This window comes from Zosterops lateralis, assembly GCF_965231275.1.
Source record: "Zosterops lateralis genome assembly, chromosome: 6".
NCBI classification, from domain to species: domain Eukaryota; kingdom Metazoa; phylum Chordata; class Aves; order Passeriformes; family Zosteropidae; genus Zosterops; species Zosterops lateralis.
The window spans coordinates 59412652-59433342 of record NC_139761.1 but is presented as its reverse complement, the minus strand read 5'-3'; the positions used below and the strand labels follow the sequence as shown (position 1 = coordinate 59433342).

Sequence of the window (20691 nt, the reverse complement as noted above, 5' to 3'; positions counted from 1 at the left end):
GAATTTAGCACTGCCACATCTGCATTAGCAACACCTCCCTCTGAAATTCTTGTGAAGTTATTATTTGTTCATTTATATCTACAAGCAATACACTAAATTTGCCAGCCAGAACCCCTGGGGTTCTACTGTTACACAGGGGAAAAGCCCCACAAAGCTACTGTATATCTAAACATGACATTTTTAGTGGTTCAGACTGACGGAGTATTAAAAATCTCGGCTTGCAGTCTAAAGCCGTGCCACTCCTTTGTTGTACAGCACATTCAGCTTTAAGGACCCACTTCAGAATAATAAAAAATCTCCCTAACAACTCTGCCTTTCCACTTCAGTAGCTCCAGGATCCGCATGTTTTACGAGAGCATCACGGATCCTCCAGAGCTGGTGCTAACACAGGAGTCTGCACAGTTTATAGCAGAAATGCATCTGGAATTCAAATTTTCAGCTCAGAGTAACATTCCTTCTGCTTTGCACACTCACTCCATTTTTCTGGCAATGGGCAGCAATGTTTAAAAAAAAATAATTAAAAAAATAGGCAACTGTATCAGGAGAGCCATTCACTGGATGTGCTGACCAAGTTGGCCAGGCAGGGATGGGGGAAGAGGGAGAGAGGAAGCTGTATTCAATCTCAGGCCCTTGCTACAAATGTTCTCTTGTGTTCCAGGATAAACAGAGGTGTGTTGAAGGAATTTGAAAACCTCAAACTAAGGCAGGTTGCAAAATAAATGGTGAAACACACAAACTCCTTACTGGCCCTGGCATTCATTAGCATTCAGATGGTGCAGACTAAGAGAGTGATGCCAGCAGAAACGTTGCAAGGGGGAAAGTAGACCAGGAAAACACAAATCATTTTTGTTTATTTTAAAGGGGCTTTGTGAGTACTCTAGGAATGGAACATTTCATTTGGTCAGCTTAAAAAAAAAGGGGGCTGAACAAGTTTTTGTTACTAGAGCACTCTCAGATTTTCTTTTTCCTTCACGTTTTGTTTTTTAAGTAACCAAAAAGCTTTTCCTTGAATATCCCAGACATTTCCAGTGCAGAAACACTAACAAAGAGAAACCTCTCTGCTGTCTCCACAAATGCACAGGAGAGCCTCCAGAGGCACCTAGGAAAGAGCGTCCGACTTTAGCTGGCAGCAACATCTCTACCACAAAAAGAAAAAAAAAACAACAGAGGCAGATCTTACACCTCTCCATGTGAATTAGACACAAAGGAGACTAATGAAACCACCAGAAAATTAAATCTCACTCAACATTAAATGCTGCTCACGCTGCCAACAGCGGCAGCACTCCTGCTGGCCCTCAGCAGTGCAGAGATGGGCTCTCCTGCTCTGCTGGAGGAATCCCACAGTGGACTACATCCCAAACTCACTCAGCTCCGAGATGCTCCCGACACACGTGGCCAGCAGGGACTGCTCCAGGGTCCGCAGCTCCAGCTGGGCGTAGGCGTCAGCCCGTCCGTCGCTGCACATGGAGCCATCATGGTAGGGGCTGAAGTAAGCAGGGAGGGACAGGACACCTGGGGGCAAAGCACACAGCACACCTCTTACAGATCAGCCAACACGTGTGGAAAAGCAAATCCCCTCCAAGAAGGATACAGAACTCGAACTTTTCCCCAGGAATTTTTGAACAGTTCAAAGGAAATAGAACAGCGCTGTGAACGCTGCTGGGATGGCTGGAACAGGCTCCAGGGAGTCAGGCTGGATGTTCCTGCAGCCTGTAAGAGCTGGAAACAAATTGCAGTTGAGATAAAACTACATTAAAAGCTTTGGTTAAGTCTCTACTCTTGTTTATACAACAACTGGGCCGTGCACACACGGCTGGCTGCTGAACAGCTATATGCAGATCCCCAGATAGAAGGGCCTGATCTGGAGAGATGTGGAATAATAGCCTGGAGTCTACCTCATCCCTGCAACCCTGCAAACAAAACCACGGCCTGTGCCAGCCCTTTGAACCTGCCATGCAGTTTCACGTGCTCAGCCTGTGGTTTGTGCATGTGCACACCTCTGGATGCGCCCAGTGATGCCCAGGAGCTCTGAGGCTGCCTGTATCTTCATCTCTGTAAATGACCCCCGTGTGAGAGAGAGAGATCAGGGAGGTGATAACACTGCACACACCTGTTTACCACACACGTCTCCTCTCCATCACTACAAATGTACAGGAGCTGATTGCTCCTGTGGCACAGAGAAAAGGGACCTCTGGAGTGGATGGAGGAGGGTGTGTGACAGAGGCTGGGCTGGGACAGTGACCTGCCCTGTCCAGTGGCACCCCAGGGGATATCTGGTGCCACTGCATCCACAGGGAAGGTGGACTCCAAAAAACCACCTGCAGTCACTCAGCCACTACTCCTGTGCCCTCACTACTGCCCCATTTTTAATTACAGATCTATCCCACAATCCCAGCAGCAACTCCTGGCCCAATTTTCCCAATTTTTCCCTGATTCCAGACAAGGCCACTCAGAGCAGCCACAACTTGCTTGTGCTCTTAGCCTGCATCCTGTATTTCTGATTTTTATCTTTGATCCACAGCAATATAGTTCAGCTCGGATCCACATTTCCTTCTGCCCTCACCTCCCAACCCCAGGTCAGGCTGGGATGTGGAGATGCTTTACTCCTGTGGCAGTGACCTCCTGTCACATAGGTGCTATGTATTGTTGCCCAACAAAACCCTGCAGCTCATTGTGCAAGACCCTTTGTTTCTTTGTCTTGGTGTTTTCTTTTGAGATTTTATGCTGGGATTGATCTCTCCTACCCTTTTCACATCCTCTTTGCATCCTGCTTTGTGGCACAGCCAAGGGGCTGCATCAAAAACTTCCTGGACATGATGAGAATAAGGGAATGATTTATCCTGTTGTGCTTCTTCACTGTACCTCACTGTTAGTTAATGGAGAATGCTCTGCCAATGCCCTCTTAACCTGAATAATTAGGAATTTGAGGCTTTAAGAGCTACCAGAAGCCATGCATGCAAACTAGGAGAGCTTTGCTTTAAATACACCATACAGAGCCCAAGCCACTTCCTTTTCCATGCCAAAGCTATGAAAGGATGTTTTAGAGACATATGGATTGAATTTATGGCAGAGGGAGAATGAAAACAGCCTGATTTGTCAAAACTTTCAAACAGAGGCAGCACATAACTCCACAGAGGTGAAAACAGAAACTGGCAGCTCCACTGCTGAGCCCGGCAGAGGGAAAGAAATGGGGCACCTTTTCCCTGCCAGCCACTTTCAGCTGGTTCTGTTTTCTAACAAGGAATTAAAAATAAAGATCTGCTTTGGCTTGCAGGAGGCAACAACATTTTCTCAGTTTTCCAGATCACAGTTTGCCAGGTGGTACGAGGCAACAGGGAGGATTGATTTATTTACTTTTGGAAAAATAAACTCATCCAAGATAGCTGTGGACAGGATTTATACCTGGCACAGCTGAGGAGCATCCTTTAAACACCAGGGAGGAATAAGGAATTCACCAAGACTTTGTTGATGCCACTGGGGATTTTCACTGGGATCGGAGAGGGGGATGAATGACGTAAGGATTCCAAGGCTCCCCACGTCTAGCAGGTCTCCATAGGTACGAGCAGGCCTGGGAATGAGGGCACACCTCCCAACACTGATTTTGAGACAGTGGGAAGCAAAACAGAAATGTACCCCACAACTGTTCTATCTTGCAGCACCCTAATCAGCATTTCCTCTCTGATTCGCTTCCAGTAACTCCCTAGAGTTGGAAAAACATCATTGTTGCTCCTCAGATCAGAAACTGAGGCACAAGGACATCTGCAGTCAAATTTTTCCCAGTGATGTTGTAAGTAGGAACAGGACATAATCTTTAATACCAATTTTGAAAAAAAAACCCTTTTTTTGTTAACAGGCAGCTGCTTTGTGCTGATTATTTGTATCCCAAACTATGGTTCTTGCTCCCCTGCTTCCCAAATAATGGAATTTTCAGTTAAAAGATGTTACAATGTTTTGGCCTGGCATTCACATTCCTGTATTTCTGTATTACTGGCAACACTTACTGGTTTTAATCATGACTAGCAAGACAAGTAAAACTGCAATTGAAATAAATCAATCTACGTCAGAACACTCTCTGTTTGATATCCCCCTTTATTTCCTGACTTTCCAAAGTGTGTTTTTCCCACAAAACAATGTGAAGCAGCACATAATTACTGTGCAGGAATTAACCACTCAGGCAGATTTTTTAAATTAACATTTTAAGCACAGGATCCAAAGCCTCGGTAGAGTTAATGAGAGACTGTGAATTCAAAGTGTGGCTTAGCTCAAAACCTCAGGAATGGCAGGAGCTCAGGAGTCACCTCTGGAATGGCCTGATTCTCAATTAAAGCATGGCTGGCTAAAAATTTGCTCCTGATCTTTCCACAGCCTTTGAAACAGCAGCAGCTGGAAATATAGCCATATTTATTCTGCCTCAGTTAAATACGAAACCTGCTCATGAAACCTGCTCACAAGCACTTGCTGCCAGCGCTCTTAAAAGCCAGTCACGACTGGGTGAACTCCAGTTGTGCAGTTCCTTAAACTCAAATCATTCTGCTTGCCTAAAGAGTTTGAAACTGTTGTCCGTAACCTGATGCTTTTTAATGGCAACTGAAAACGTTTCCAGCCTGAGCAAGATCCAGGGAAAAGTGTGTTCACACTCCTGGACATCTTTGTGCTTTAGGAGGTGCAGCAGCTCTGTGGAGAGCTTTGACTGTAACATGATGGCTCCACAGGCAGGGCTGGGCAAAGCTCCTGTGTGGTTTCCAGCACGTGCTGGAACACCTCTGCTCTGGAGACAGGCTGGGACAGCTGGGAACGTTCAACCTGGAGAAGGGAAGGGTCCAGGGAGAACCTAGGGGCTCCAAGAGAGCTGGAGAGGGGCTTTGGACAACAGCATGGAGTGACAGGATAAAGGGGAATGGGTTTAAACTGAAGGAGTGTGGGTTTAGATGGGATATTGGGGAGGAATTTTTTACTGTAAGGGTGGGGAGACCCTGGCACAGTTTCCCAGAGAAGCTGTGGCTACCCCATCCCAGGCAGTGTCCAAGGTCAGGTTCAACAGGATTTAGAGCAACCTGGTCTAGGGCAAGGTGTCCCTGCCCACGGCAGGGGACTTGGAAATAAATTATCTTTAAAACTCCCTCCCAAGCCAAACCACTGCCTGATTCTAGGATTCCCCAAGCTGGGCAGTCAACCCAGCTCCTCAACCAGGACAATTCCTGTAAGGAACCCCAGGTCCATCTCTGAATGTCCCGGTAATTCAGAGGCTGGCATCAAGTTCTGTTCTTCTGATTTCAAGATACAGGTAAATGCAGACCTTTCCCTGAATTTTGCTCTGAGATTGGAATGTCTTGGCTTTCCAACTACCCACAGCCCCTTCACACCTCACATCATTTGCACACCATGGTCATGCCAAGGCACTTGCCTTCATTTTTACCTTGTTGTAATGGTTTTCCCTGGGCTTTCTCCAGTCTGGACCCTTGATGTTGGCAGACAACTTCCTAGAGATTAACTTATCAGCCATTTGATGACTTTCAAACACTTACAGAATGTCTAGAGGTTAAGATGCGGTCACTCACAAGTGGCAAAGGGCCAAGAAGTCTTGGCCGGGAAACATTTGAATTCTGCTATCTGGGATTCCTCATGGAAATTGCCCAGAGTACTGATTCCCTTATTTCAGAAACACACTGACTCTGCTCATGACAGATTAGGCAAAGAATCAGGAATATAACTAGGACAAGGATAGACATCATAAACTACTGACACAGAAAAACAGCTTTTTAAAAAAATAAACCTAGCAAAGTGTATGGGACAATATAATGTGCTATTTCTACCTAAACATTTCCATAAAACAAAGCAGAACAGTAGGAAAAAAACCCCACCTATTTGGCCAAACCAACCAGAAAGTCCTTGGAAAACTCAAAATCATCTCTATACATTATAAATTGCTGCTAAAAACCCCAATGTGTGAAACCAGGAGTGCTGTAAGCATCCTTGAAAAATGCATTAGGAAACCAAGCAGGAACCCCTACACCAGTGTGCTTTTGCAATGTTTGGCTCAGGATAAATTCCTCAAGAAACATTCCAGGGGGGTGGGAACGATGGCTAATCCCTGTGAGCTGAAATTTTGGAAGGGCAGAGTTTTGAAGGTGGACAGTGACGACCTGACTGTGCTGCAGTTGCCAAATCCCACCAATTCCAAGGGAGCCAGGGCAAATCTTGGCCAGCTGCAAGCGCGGTTCCCATGCTGGAACGTGGCCACGGCGTGGGGATGGGCTGTCACCTTGCACAAAGTCCCCCAATTTCTCATGGCCAGGAGCGTTCAAGGCTCTCCTTGATTTCTGTCCCTCATTCTCCCACACAGCACAACGCCCCGGCAGTTCCCTCTTGCCAATCAGTTCTGAGCGTGGAGCACCAGCAGGAATTGACGCCAATTCCTGGAGCTCTGTTTTCTCCTTGCTGACTGACCTACCGCCGCTAGGAAAGCCCAACCCCTCATTTTATGAAATGAGACAGGATCATTTCAGCAGAACATGAACAAACCCCTCTGAAAAACAGCACCCAAAGTGTTCCTGATGGAGCTCCCTAAAAAACTAAACACATCAGGCTCTATAATCGACTGCAGACATGCTATAGATGGTGAGAGAGGCTCACAATGCACCTAATTGCTCCCATACAGGAAAAGAGTGTGGCTTCTGCTGGAAAGCAGGCAGGCATCTCTCCCAGTCTGTCAGCAGTAAGAAAAATCAAACACAGTTTCCTATATCTGCATCCACATTAAAAAGTAATCCTGTAATTGGAAACAGGAAGAGAAGCAGAGGAGGGAGGAGATTTTTAAATTTTCTGCAAGTGCTATGCTGGATCTCTCCATCAAAAGAGCTGATGTCCTCAGGGGACACTTCTGGACACCTCAGAGTCACACATTCCTCAGTCTTGGTCCTTCTGCTCAAAGAGACAATATCTTCTCCAAATTAACAAAATAAAGTTTTCCTGGACTTCAGGAATGTTATAAGAGATGCACTGCCTTCACACTCCTGTAGCTCAGTGTCCACAGGCATTGCCTAAGTAAATTACCAAAATAGCCCAGGAGAGAGTTATAAAGCACTCTCAAAATTCACTACCTCTTTCTCCTGGGGTCACTGCAGCAACTGGAAGTCTAAAAAGCAGGAAAAGCCACAGAGCTCACAGAAACACTGCCAGGGAAAGGGCAGGAGCCTATGGACCATCACTACAAATGCCTCCCTAGGCCCAGAAAACTCCCTGTGCCTGTCTTCATCCCACACATCTTGCCTCCCTTCTGCTATGAAAATGGTGGAATTGGATAAAGGCAGGAAGTATCTATACTCCATCTGTGATATATGGACTTGCAAATGACTATAAATATAGGAGAAAGGCCTTGGTTTAATACCTAATCAGAATTTACTGAGTCATTAATCCCACTTCCATATCCCTGTGGTCTTCTGGACAACCACTAACCTGGCCTGGCCCCAAGCACTTAATTGAACATAAGCACAAGGGAACATATCCTGAGCTTGCATTGTCATGACTGCCAAAAGGCACAGCACAATGACTGTCCCCATTCCCATTTCTGAGATGGAGAAACACGGAAAAAAGGAAGAGAAGCAACCACAAAACTCCTGCACCAGAACCAGCACTTTGCAAAGCCCAAACCTCCTAGTTCAAATTCCCAGTATGGAACTGGGCAGCATGGAGCCATTGCTCCCTGTTCAAAATTCCCAGTTCAAATTCCCTGTATGGAACTGGGCAGCACTGAGCCATTGCTCCTTGTTCAAAATTCCCAGTTCAAAATCTCTACATTAAACTGGGCAGCACAGAGTCATTGCTCCCACAGCCCAGATCCAGAGATCGAAAATGAATGGAATAATTATGTGGCTTTTAGGTTTGTAGAACTGTGCTTCCTGTTTTATACGTCCTAATAAAAGGCCTTTGGGGATATAATCTGTAAATATGAACTGTAAATGCTTCCTACTATTATTACTTCCTACAACTACTTCTGAAGAGGAGGGTGTGTGTTCATATGTCAGCAAGTACATCCCTTAAACTGATCCTTCTGCAATTTTCTACAGGAGATTTTCCAGCCACTGGCTCTTCTATGCAGGGCTCAAGGGCAGGCAAAGACCTGCACTACACTGTAGTATCAGTATTAAAAAAAAAAATCAATAAATCCATGCTTCCAGAATTCTTATTTTCAGGATCCAGTAAGGCACACTAAGGAGGAAACCCCATACTGGGTTAGAAATATCAATGAAACAACAAAGTTTTATGAGGAACGGTATAAATAGATTACAAACACTGTGAAAGAAATACAAAACTAGAAAAAATGTGCCAAAAAATGACTGTGGTCCAAGAGGCTGAAGACTTAGAATTCCCTACTTGTGTAAACTCTGACCAGTTTGAATAACCTCAGTGTCTCAGTCTGCTTATCTGGGAAATGAGGATATTGCTTCATTCCTGGTTAGGGTAGGGTGACAGCAGCAGTGTTCTTGCTTCATTTCTCATCCTCAACTTACTCCTCCATGCTGCTCAACATTTAGCAGTGTCCCCATTTCCCATATGTATCAACAGTACATTTTTAGCCCCTTACCAACACCCCTTTTTTTCATTTACAAAGCCCTTTTTCCCTTCAACAAAGCTCCCCAAAACGCAGCTACTTCTGAGATCAAAGGACAAATATTGTGACAATATTTAACTGCACCTCAGTGGAGCTTATAACATCAGAAGAGAAGCTTTACCCAGCAGTGAGAGCGTTAAGGAAAGCTAAACCATTTTAGTCTTTTAGAGATTTGGATGTGGATAGAATATTGGACAGTTATTCTTATAAACAGAACAGAAATACCATAAGAAACTATAAAGAAAAAACATATATATATATATGCGTGTGTGTGAGCTAAAAAATAAGCTTTGTTTTTAAAAGAGGGAGAGAGGTATGACAGGTAAGCAGTGGTAAGAGTCCTTTAGTGGCACTGCTGTGGGGGATCAGAAAACTGAGGAAGAAGAGGGTTCTGTCTCCATTCCCTTGGAATTCTCTGGAAGTCTCCAACTGAGGTGCTTTTAAGTAAAACCAGCTCCAGTTTGGTGTAAGCAGTGGGACTGCAGCAACTACAGGCACCAGCCTGAGCCCCCATATCCTCCACAATACCCTCTTCTAATCCATTCCTTATTGTTCACTGTCCTTCCTCTGTAATCTGGCCTTTGAATCATGCCCAGTTCCCCAGATGTGCTCTGAGTAAGCTCTTTGTGCATCCCATAATGACTTCCCTTTACTTGCCTTCAATTCTTCTATTTATACGTCCCATGATCTGTATGCTTGCCAAACAAAGAGGAGAGTAAATTTATATCCTCTGTCACTCCCAGTTCCTTTTCTTAGGGAAGGTCAAGATGGAGAATCTGACCAGAATAATCCAGTGCAATCCCTTCTAACACATTCCAGAGCATTTTTTTGGGGGGAAGAAATTACCCCTGCACAGCAGCATCTTTATACAGGTGAGTCCTTGGCCTGATAAAATATACCCTCCTTAGCCTCTCCTGGGTATTAGTTGCAAGCCATTAAAATCAGATTTCAGAAACCACAGTCAATAATAAACATCAACACTACAATTACATCAGTTAATGAGCTAAAATATCAGAGTGTCATAAGAGCTGATTACTCTCAGTTTATTTTTAAAAAGCCATGAGGAAATAGGAACTCAGCAGTAACTAACTCACTCCTGAAGGAAATTTTTAGGCAACTCAGGGACTGTCAGCAACAGCAGCTTGGGCTTTGTCAGGGTGAAATATGCAACGGTCACTCAACATAAAATTGAAATTTTATCTAAGAGAAACACAGTGCAGTGCTGAGAGCGTGAAGTCTGACCTCAGGAGGGCAAGGCTTGGAGGCTCAGCAGGATGGCACATTCCCACCCTGCCTGCAGACAGAAATGATTCAGGTTTTGAGTCACCGGCCAGACAACACAAAACTCGGGGCGGGTGCACCCAGAGCAGTTCACGGGGGAAAAAGAGGCAGCACCATTGTAGATTTGATACCTCCAGTTTAATCTCCAGTGTTATTTCAGCACAGCAAATTGTTCACAGCGGCGTTTACGTGCATGAGTAATTAATTCATGAATCACAGGAGCTTTGTCATTTTTAGCCCAGCTCTGCCCGCAGCCCGACATCAGTGCGAGCTTTTGGGACAAGACAAGCGCAAAGCTCCACCGTCCTGATAACAGTGTTTGTGTTTGACAAGCACCATTAGGCAGGGTTTGCTCTCCAGCACTATTTTGATAACAGCAGCAATTCTAGCCCAGGACAGGAGCTGTGCCTCTCTTAATTTTCATTTTCTCAAACAAACACTTGGATGTATTTGGCACTTTTCCCCCTCAATGCAGCTGATGAGTCTCTTACTAATGACAGTATTTTGCAACTTTCTGCTTCCTCACATCAAAGCATCCTGGAGATCTTGTCAACAATGACCAATTGTTTGGACACTTGGAAGTGAAGCTGAGGAATCCCACTTACTCACTAACTGCTCAGTTTTACCCTGGACCTTTGCAGCCCTTTTAGCCCATCATGTATGGTACTCAAGGACCATCTCACACCATCTACATTCATGCCTGGCTTCCTTCCATGACGTCTTGCTCTTGGCTTCAGCACGTTTTACTCTCTTGCTTCTGCATCTGAATTCCTTTTTCTTGTCCCCCATCACCTCTTCATTGTCATCACACTCAGGGTTCAGCCTTTTCAAGGCTCCAAACCACTCCCAAGCAAGGGCAGATCTAACATCTATTTCTGAAAGTTCCCTTTAGGGGCGGCAACACTAAGAATTTGGCAATATTTGTAAAGCTGGCAGGAAAAACGGGGGAAAAAAAAGGAAAAAAAGAAGAAACACCCACAAAACACACACACACACATATACACACGCAAAAACAAACAAACAAAAATCCAAACAAACAAAACAAAACAAAAAAAAAAAAAAAAAACAAAAAAAAAAAAAAAAAAAAAAAAAAAAAAAAAAAAAAAAAAAAAAAAAAAAACCCACCACCCAGAAAAAAACACCCCTCAACTGTACTACAAGGCTCTGGCCTGCCTCTCACTGCACAAGTGCCAAGTGCATTTCAAAGTTCTAAGTCTCTTGGTTGTAGCCATTTATAGTTTGTATAAAAAGCATAACTTGTACACTTCCATTAGAGCCCTAAATATAACTGCCCTGAGCAAGTATTGGCTGCTCAAACAGGACCTCTTTGAATTTTTGTTTCCAAAATAATGCTGATGCCACTATATTATTTATAGACATTTACATTAAGCTCTGAATACTTGGTCAGGAAGCCACTCTGATTAATGGATCCCCAGCATTGTTTTATAACTCTGAAGAAAACCAGTATTTTTATCTTAAAACAGCAAAATTTTTTTGCATAACCATAAAAAGCAGCAGTTCTCAGGACGTCCACGGTTCCTTTGAAGAATTTGGAAACACAACCACATGTTCTGGGTTTTTAACACAGCATCTGCGTAGGCGATGAAAATTAGAATCCAAATCTTGTATTTTATTTTAAAAATACGCTTTGGTATCTGTATCACAGCCATGCAGCAGATCCATAATGGATTCAAGCACTCAGCCCAATTGATTCTGACAGCATGCCCTTGTCTCAGGGCTCTCCTGCTCGGGACTGTCCAGCTACCTCATTTCACAGCACGCAATTATTTTCCTGACACTTGGAACATAGTTATTTGTAGAGTTGAAATGAAGAGGGGGAGGAAAAAATGTCATTATTTCAGGCAAAATGATGGAAAAACAGGGGAAATTGCTTCAAAGCAGAAGCAAAATGAAAGAATTTTTTTAGAGCAAGATCCCTTAATTGGCAGAAGAATACAAAGCTGGAAAAAACTTCTTTATTTTAATCATAGTGTTACCTTTGTCCATAAAACTTCTCTAGTCATTAGGGTACAGAATAAAATCCCTGTTTTCTCTTTTGTTGGTCCTACGTTGCTCTAAATTGTGATTTTCTCTCTGAGGGCAACGTGGAGTATCTCCAGAGCTGCAAGGCAGAGACGCACAGCATGGAAGGACTTGAAAAAGCAAAGCTCCATCCCACACAAATAATCCCATCCCACAGAAGCAATCACTTTTTGGATCTGGCTGTCTGTCTGCAACCACTATATCATCCCAGCAACATTAACAGCTTCCATCATTGCCAAGGGAAAAAAGGTGTCTTAGAAGACTTTTTAAATTTGTCATGGAATTAAACAAAAGGCGGAACCGTGGCCGAGGCAGATTTGGAGAAGCTCAACTGTCTAAGAATGCTTTTTTCTGTTCTTTTCACTAAATTATTCAAGTGACTGCTCGAGTAAGAGACTGTTCTGTTCAAAAAGGACAAGCTGGTCAAGGCTAGAACTGGGCTGCCCTGGAGCTCCACTCACGGGAGGGAACAGACTGGAACAGGAGATAGGGAACATCACTTGGATCTGAAACAGAAGCTGATTTGGAGTTCAAACTGTACTTTAGAACAATCTTTTTCCTCAAAAGTAACACAGTAATAACAGGGAAGGGAAAGGAGCACACAGAAGACTCAAGAGAGGCTGGGAATAAATACATGGAAGAAGGATGGGGAAAAGGAACTGGAGGAAAAAACCTCAAACCTTAAATATTCCCTGATGGAAGAAATCAGTGAAAGAATGGGAGAGCACTGGGAATCACTCCTATAAGTAAGAACCAATTCTGCACCTTTTCCTTGGAAATATTTTATTTTTCCTAAAAGTTCTTGAGGAACGTGCAACACTCTCTATCCTTTGGCCCCCAGTATCATTTATCTCCCTTCCCCTCATCCCATTCCCTCAGAAGTGGCACAACAAACAAAGGGTGATTGAGCAGAACTGGACATTCCTCTGTTCAGTGCTGATGGAACTTGATACCCACTGTAGCTGTGTGGGCAAAGTCATTCAGCTTCCAATGCCCCTTCCAAGGCTAACTTCAAGATCATCATAATAAGATTAAAACAAACAAACAAACAAACAAAAGACTCAATTTTTTAACGCTGTGCTTCAAAACCTGAAGTGACTTGGGTTTGATTTGGTGGGTTTTTTTGCTGTTTTATAGTTCTTCAGGGCAGAATAATCAGACAAACAGAAAAATTCAGGAGTCTCTTCACTACCTATTTTCAAGATGATCTTCACCTTCCTGCCCTGTTCTTCCTAATAAATCACTGATTTACTGTTAGGCCCTGCAGGCCCAACCATTGCTGCTTCATCTCAGTGGGAGCCAAATGATGATTGAGATGCCAATATATTAGGCTGGCCTGATTCAAAGCAGGGTAAGGAACAAAGCATTTGTGCAGAGCAAAGATAAATTAATATAAATCAAGTGCTAAGCCATTTTCTGTGATGGATTAGCACCTTTCTTTGACCCAATAATGTCAAGGGGTCTCCATGCTGACAGGAACTAATGTGGAAATCTGTGCTGTGTGAAGCCAGGAGGAATCCTCATCTCCAGCTGCACTGCTCGTCTGTTTGCATTTTCCTCTCACTCAGGTGTGAGCAATCCATCTCCCCTTGGGAAATGTCACTGCAGTGCCCACCAAAACTATCTCTAGAGTATAAAAGATTTCTTCTATTCTGACTTTCTGTCTGTAATCCCATTCTAACCAGTAAACCAGCAGGTCATCGATGGTACCTAGGCAAGGACCTAGCTTGGAAAAGCTTTCTCAGGATCTCACAGAATGGTCTGGGCTGGAAGGGATCATCTCAAGGAATCACCTCATTCCAACCCCCTGCCATGTTCACCTTCCACTATCGCAGGTTGCTCCAAGCCCTGTTCAACCTGGCCTGGAAAAATTCCAGGGATGGGGCAGGCACAGCTTCTCTGGGCACCTTGTGCCAGGGCCTCCCCACCCTCACAGGAAAGGATTTCTTCCCAACATCCCATACAACCCTGCCCTCTGCCAGCAGTGTGAATCCATTCCCCCCTGTCCTGTCACTTCCAGCCCTAGTCCAAAGTTTCTCTCCATCTTTCTTGTAGCTCCCTCCAGGTACTGGAAGCTGCAGTCACATCACCCCAAGCCTTCTCCCTGGTATCTGGTGATGTAGCCAAAGTACAAAACTATACAAAAGCCAGCAGCAAAAAGCAGATGTTTGGATCAAATGTGGTAACTGCAATTTTGCCGAAAACAGATGTGAGGAAAAAAAAATTAGTGTACAGAGAGAAAACTTCAGCGGGAGTAGAGGCCAAACCCCTCAGTTCTGGCCAGGTGCAGTAGCTGGAGCTGTACTGTATTATATTAAATAGTGGTAAAAATGCACTGCATCACTGACTGGTGGCAAAGCTGCAGGGTTTGACAGCAGGAAACACATCCAAGTCCTGCATCTACTGCAGCCTTCACCACTGGCATTTTCAAGATGCAAAAGTCGAGTATGACTTGTCCAAAACAAGACAAGAGCAAAGTTTGTCCTGTGTTTGTAACATGAGCCTGGACACTTGGCTCTGTAAAAACAAACAAGGGTTCTTGTGCCTGGGCTGCTCTCCCAGCTCGCTCTGGATCCGGGTGCAGACAGCCTGGGATGCTCAAATCCCACAGGTGAGTGAGTGGCACTTGTTTAACCTGCTGGAGACTGAGTCACCCCTCGCCTCGCCCTCTCTGATGGAAGATCTTCGATATTTTGTGCTCCAGGCTGGATTCCACCCTCCTGTCTCTACATCACACTGATAAGAGGTGGTATCTCAGAGACCCAACGAGCTGGAGGTGCTCTCATTACCACCCACATTGTTTTAAATTTCCAGTGAGCTACATCCTAAGTGAGAGCAGCCCTGCTCGTCTTTGTCCCAAGCTTTGTGCTCCTTTGGCCTCTTGCTTTTGTCAAAGTGGGAATATACTCCCTCAGCAGGCTCAGCTTAGGTCACATCAATGCCTCGCTTTGCTGTAAGCACTGTATGAACACATCAATGCAAGTGCAGGCATAAAAGGGCAGTGGGGAAATGTTTGGGGGTAAAAAAGGATGGGTGAGACTGCAGCACCCCCGATTTAGTTCAGCTTAAACCGCCACAGAAATCACACCCTGACAGTGCCACATCTTGTAGAAATAACAGAAACTGCTGAAATGCTGAAAAAAAATCGTAAATTAAGTAAAACCCCTTTAAATTTAATCTCTTCTGTTTTCAGAGAAAACAGTAAAAGACTTATTTTTAAAAGTCAGTAGAAAACTTATCCACGGTTTTGGCATTCTGAAGCAAATGGAATTTGCCAAGTGCAAGAAGTTGTTTATAAGAAAAGAAACAGAGAACTGGAAGTGGTTCCAGAAAATTTATTATGACCCACCTGACTGCAGCCAAGAATATTACATCAGCCCAGATAGCCTGAGAACTGGAACAATATTGCTCTCAAATTAGCAAGTTGCTGGTACCACAGGCAGGGAGAAATGGTTTTGCAGGAGGTCTGGGTTCTCTCCACAGCTCTGATGGGCAAGGCTGCTTCTAAACCCACTCCCTGTGACCAGAAAAAAAAAAAAAAAAAAAAAAAAAAAAAAAAAAAGGATTTCTTTTCTTTATTCCTCAGGTTGGTTGGTTTTGGTGGGGGTAGGTAAATGGTGTTTAACGTTTTTAAGATTCTCAGGGCAGTGAGCATCTCTTAGTAACACTTCCAGAACTTGCTATACTGAACATGAGCTTTCTTGGTTCATACTGAAAGAAGGATGACTGCAAGGTAACTCCAGCCCAAAAGCTACCAAGCCCCTGGTGCTGGTGATGAGTTAGAATTAAGTGCAGTGCCAGGAAGCCAAGGAATTCTGTGGTGCCACAGTCAGAAAAGGAAAACACAGCACATGCAAAAGAGGAGAGAGCTGACACTTAAGTAGTTCAAAGATCAGAATTAGAGAACACCTCTGCAATATTTAGACAATTTCCCTCCAAAGTAGAACACAGCACTAAACAGTTACAGCATGACAGCTCATCCAACAACCTCCTCTTCCTCTCCCACTGCAATCAAAGCCTGAGTGTTCCCCACTGCAGCTGCAGGGTGATTCCTCTCATTTAGCAGCTCTGATAAATTACCTATTTTATGAGAGTCTAAGAAGCCAAGACTCATAAACTCTCTGACGGAGCTGGCATGACACCATTAATTCTGAAGCAGCATTATGGATGCCTTTTATCTTGAAGCATCTAAAAGAACTTTCTTATACATTAAGAAAGGTAGTTCATCAGCAGTACTTCCTGGAAAGAGACTCTCTCCCCTCACACTGGAGCATTCTGAGGAAAAAAGGTCTGAAATGAGGTCCTGCTTCTGAACATTCAGTTCTTACAATGGTGAATCCTCTTTAACAGCTCCAGTAGTCTCCTATTAATCTCCCACCAGAGTTAACACTCTGGGGCAAAAATATAATCAACTTTAATCCTTGTGGGCTGGGGGAAGTTCCAGCATACAACCCTGAACCAAAAGCATTTAGTGCCTGAGCTAAAGCTTTCAGTACATCATCCCAGGATAGAGAGGAGGCTCCCTCCAAGTTATCAGCACATCCTGACTCAAAACCTCCATGAATAGTATGGGCATTCCCAGATGGAAAAACACCAGTGAAGCATTGACTCGAGTAAGAACCACACTGCATCCAACCACAGAGAGCTCAGTTCCTACAAACCTGGTCACATCATCCATAAGGCCCATGTTAGGTCTAAATCATACCAGAGTTCATATTTTATGCCTTTTTTTTTTTTTAAATCTGTAAAATACATAAACCACATAAGCAAATAGCTAATGAAAAGCAGAACACAGGAAATCTTACAGGGCAAGCAGAGGTCATCTGTTTCAAAGAGGTTATGGTGTCATTTGTGTTCCTGCTGCCAAATATCTTCTCCACAAATAAAAGAGCATTTGTTGCATCAGGTTTCATTCCCAATTTCACTTTCTGTATTTTGTAATGAAAGGAAATGCGCTTTAGATACATCAGCATTTCTCTTCTCTCCTCACCAAGCACTGAGGAGGAAAATCACTGGTGGTTGGTGTTTGTTTTTATCTACACCTGCCTGAAACCTGAGGTGTGGATTTCAAACTACCACAAAAAGCTGGAAAGGAGCATTTGGGCCCACTACACAGACACAGTATGTTTGTCAAAATTAGGTTCATATTCAGGCTTCACTCAAGACATCATCATCACCATCACCACCCTTGTTCCAAACAGAGTTAAAAAGCTGAGGTTTGGGTCTAACTGGAGCTTTTAGGAACTATTTCCATCTCTGCATTTCTTAGGTAGGAAGGAAAAGGTCTATGAATTTCTTTTCATGTAACAGACTGAAAAAACAAACTGACAATTCCTCTTTTCTTCTGAGATGCAATGAATAGACCCAAACCACTCTTTGCAGAAACACTGATCTGGGGATTTGAATGGCCTTGGCCCTTCCTCTTTTTAAAGCAGTTTGAAGTTTCAAACAATACCTGGTACAAAGCAAAGATCCAGATCACTGTCTTTGTTTTCCAGCAGGAGAAACACAGGCACAGCCACCAAAAGCTCCAGGAAACCCAGTGCCTTGGAACAGAAGAGATTTACCAATAATTACCTGGAGTTACCTTCTGTCACCAAGGAGAACAGAAGGGGTTACCAAGAATTCCTCTCCTGTTTGCACATCTTTGGTGACCACAGGGCACCTGGTGCCAAGTCCAGGTGAAATCCATCTTCCCTGAGCAAGATTTATGCAATATCCTCCATGGAACCTGCCTGACAGCCTAAAAGCTCAAGGCATTTCCATATGGATATGGTTTACTCAGTGTCTTCAGCTGAGAGGTACAACAACAACAACAAAAAAATCATTTCCATGCTAGTCTACTTCAGTATTGTTTTGGTTACCCTCTGGCTTGTTTTCTGTGTGTGCCCTTTCTCCTGGGGGATAGTGCCAACAAGACTTACAGCTGTACTTTAAAAACAATGGAAGAGTCCAGAAGGAATGGACACATTCATTCTGCCACTCTCCTATTTTCTCCCTTGGTTAAACAAGCACCTCTGTTTTGCTTCACTGCTCCTGTGCACCAGACTAACAGCTTCCAAGATTTTTCCACAACAACATCCAAAAGCTCTGTTCCAGCACAGCGTCCTGGATGGTTTTTCCAGTGCACATACATATTCCCCCAGCTGACTTCTTTAATTTCCAAGTTATTGTACCATCAGAACAACAAGATGAGATTTATTGCATGGCAGACGTATCTTAAATAACCCAGAGAGGTGCTGACATTCCCAGCTCGGGACGGAGCCTGTGCAAACCCCTCTCTCCTGCTGGAAGGACAAGCTGAGATCAGATTGATGTGGAGGTTTTCAGCAGGGAATGATAAAAAAAACAAAACAAAAAACAAAAACAAAAACAAAAAAACAAAAAAAAAACACAAAAAAAAAAAAAAAAAAAACAAACAAACAAACAAAAAACAAACACACAACTGGGGGAGGGAAGGTATTTTGAAGAAGAACTTTTCTATTCTCAGAAGAGGAGGACAACTATTTTGAGGCAGCATTAAAAACCCTAAACCTGTGCTGAAACAGAGGCTGGAGTGGGAAAAGCCTTTGGAGGCTGGAAAGGCAACAGTAGGTTTAGTACACAGCTCCTGGGAGCCAGCAGCAGAAACACTGAATTTATTCCTCTCTGCCACTAAATCAAGTGACTAAGGCATTTCCCTCAGTCTTCTCATCTGTTAAACAGTTAATAGTTCTGTTTCCCACAGAAGATGCCTCAGAGATGCCTGGAAAAGGCTCCGGGATGCCGAGGAAGGAAACGGCATCAGGGCAAGACAAAAGCTCTCAGTCTGCACAGGGGAAAAGCTCTAAACAGAGCACTAAACTCCTGATCCACTGAGACCAAAGGCTGAGTGTTAGTCTGCTGCTTTTATATAAAACATAATGCTGGGTATATCAGCCTCCAAGCAAGGCAACTTCAGAATTCTGGGTCTCCTCCAAAGAAACTCTTGGGGGGGAAAAATAAACCTGACCAACACAGAGCAAGACAACTCTCAGTTGTCAAAACAGCCATGACAAAGTCAGCAGCTGCTTCCAGGCAAGTATTAACCTGAAAAACAAGGACTTTCTTGCCTATGGTAAGGCAGGTGTAGCTGCAATTACAGAATTCTGGTATTTGCAATTAAATCCTTAATTCTCAACCTGTGCAGGGACAAGGAAGAGCTGGGGGAAAACCCAGAATTTCTGTACAGATCCACAAAAGGGGCTGCTCATTGCCTCTGCATTTGTGGCAACATCTGTTTCCTGATAAAAATACTTCTTTATTTTTTTTTTTTTTGACATTTCCAAACCAAATTATGCAGCAAAGAAGCTGTTTAAAAACAAATTAGAAGATAAGGCTAAATCTCTCCCTGCTCTCTCCCCAGCCTTTAAAAGCCTGAAGGGAGATGAAAGGCAAGCCAGGGCACGCCAGTGGCAGCAGACAAATGACTTCAAGATCACCAGTCACACACACAGAAAATTCCCTTTATTGGCACTGTCTGACCACAGAAGGTGGGGGGGGGATCAATATTAAAAATTTAAAAAGAAGATCAATCAGTTGTGGTGAGACTAAAAGACACCCAGCTTCACCAGCCATCTTCACTTTGAGCTTCACACAAAGCTTCACTTTGTTTGGAACTTAGAGCCTTGGAGCAAGAGATGAGCACGAGGCTTGGTCTGTCACAAGGTAGAGCACAGAAGGATGTTGTTTCTCAGGGATTATATCCCCCAGTAAGGACATTTTACTCCATGCCTCCTTTTCCACGCCTGGGAACTGAGAAAACAACATGAGAATTTTTATTCAATATTCACAGTTTCAATTCTTGATGGGCAAAGGCTCATTTCTGCAGCACAGCTTCTCTCTGAGCAGAGGCTTTACCTGTTTGGGATTGACACTGAGGCTGCAGAGAGGACACTGTCCCATAACTCTACAATGAGTAATGAACCCACACGCCTTCCATCTGCAGCATGTGAGCCATGGAACTTCCCAGAGGAGGAAAAGGCCTTTCTTTCCCTGCAGCCCAGCCTGGCTGGACTGGATCAGCAGCTATTCCCAACCCCCGTGCTCCAGGCATCACCCTCTTGCATTGGAACCCATCCATGCTGAAATTGTACTTATCACTGTTATATGTGTGTATTATAAAATTGGCTTTTCGCAAGATGTGTGCTATATGATTAATAACATAGTAAGGATATTAAGGATATAAGTTTATTTCTGCTATTGGTAAGACTAGATATAAAGGGAGTAGTTGATGTGGCAGCTGCTTGAACTGTCTGTTTGGTTGGGATAACATCCAGTGAACATGTGAAGAAGACTCTGCTACTGATACACCAACTATCAGCATCTACCACCCGCAGAAGGTACGGACCAAGGCCCAAGCTGGACGCGATAGAAAGGACACGGCCACGAAACACGCATGCTCTAAAAAGGCGGACCCAGGGAGGGGCCATGCAGGGCAGTTCCTGGAATATGGAAACTAGTTTATGGAATTTCATATATCGATATAACGAGAAGGGTATTTAACGAGTGTCTCTGAGAAAGCAAGGTGTGGACTTGGCTAAATGCCAAGTCACCCGGCCGGCCGTTCTTGGTTTTTTCTTATCTCCTAATTGTCTTAATTATTTTATTAAACATATTCCTTAAAATTTACTAAAAAGTGAACCTCGTTTTTCACATCACCCTTAACTTTTACTCCTGACTTCAACTGTCATCTTTAAAAGAAAGTTATTTCTTTCCTTGCAGTTTTCCACATTTCC

At 43.8% G+C, this 20691-nt stretch overlaps 1 protein-coding gene across 2 annotated transcripts in view; it reads right to left on the bottom strand.

The window, feature by feature from the left end:
* ABTB2 (ankyrin repeat and BTB domain containing 2) overlaps window positions 1-20691 on the bottom strand; it is a 112727-nt gene that overhangs the window by 38799 nt on the left and 53237 nt on the right. Inside the window, exon 2 of one of the 2 annotated variants that reach the window (XM_083862951.1) lies at window positions 1366-1512. The exons of the other annotated variant lie outside the window; for it this stretch is intronic. Within the exon in view, the coding sequence (XP_083719077.1) occupies window positions 1366-1512 (147 nt within the window). The remainder of the gene's footprint in view (window positions 1-1365; window positions 1513-20691) is intronic. 2 annotated transcript variants of the gene reach the window in all.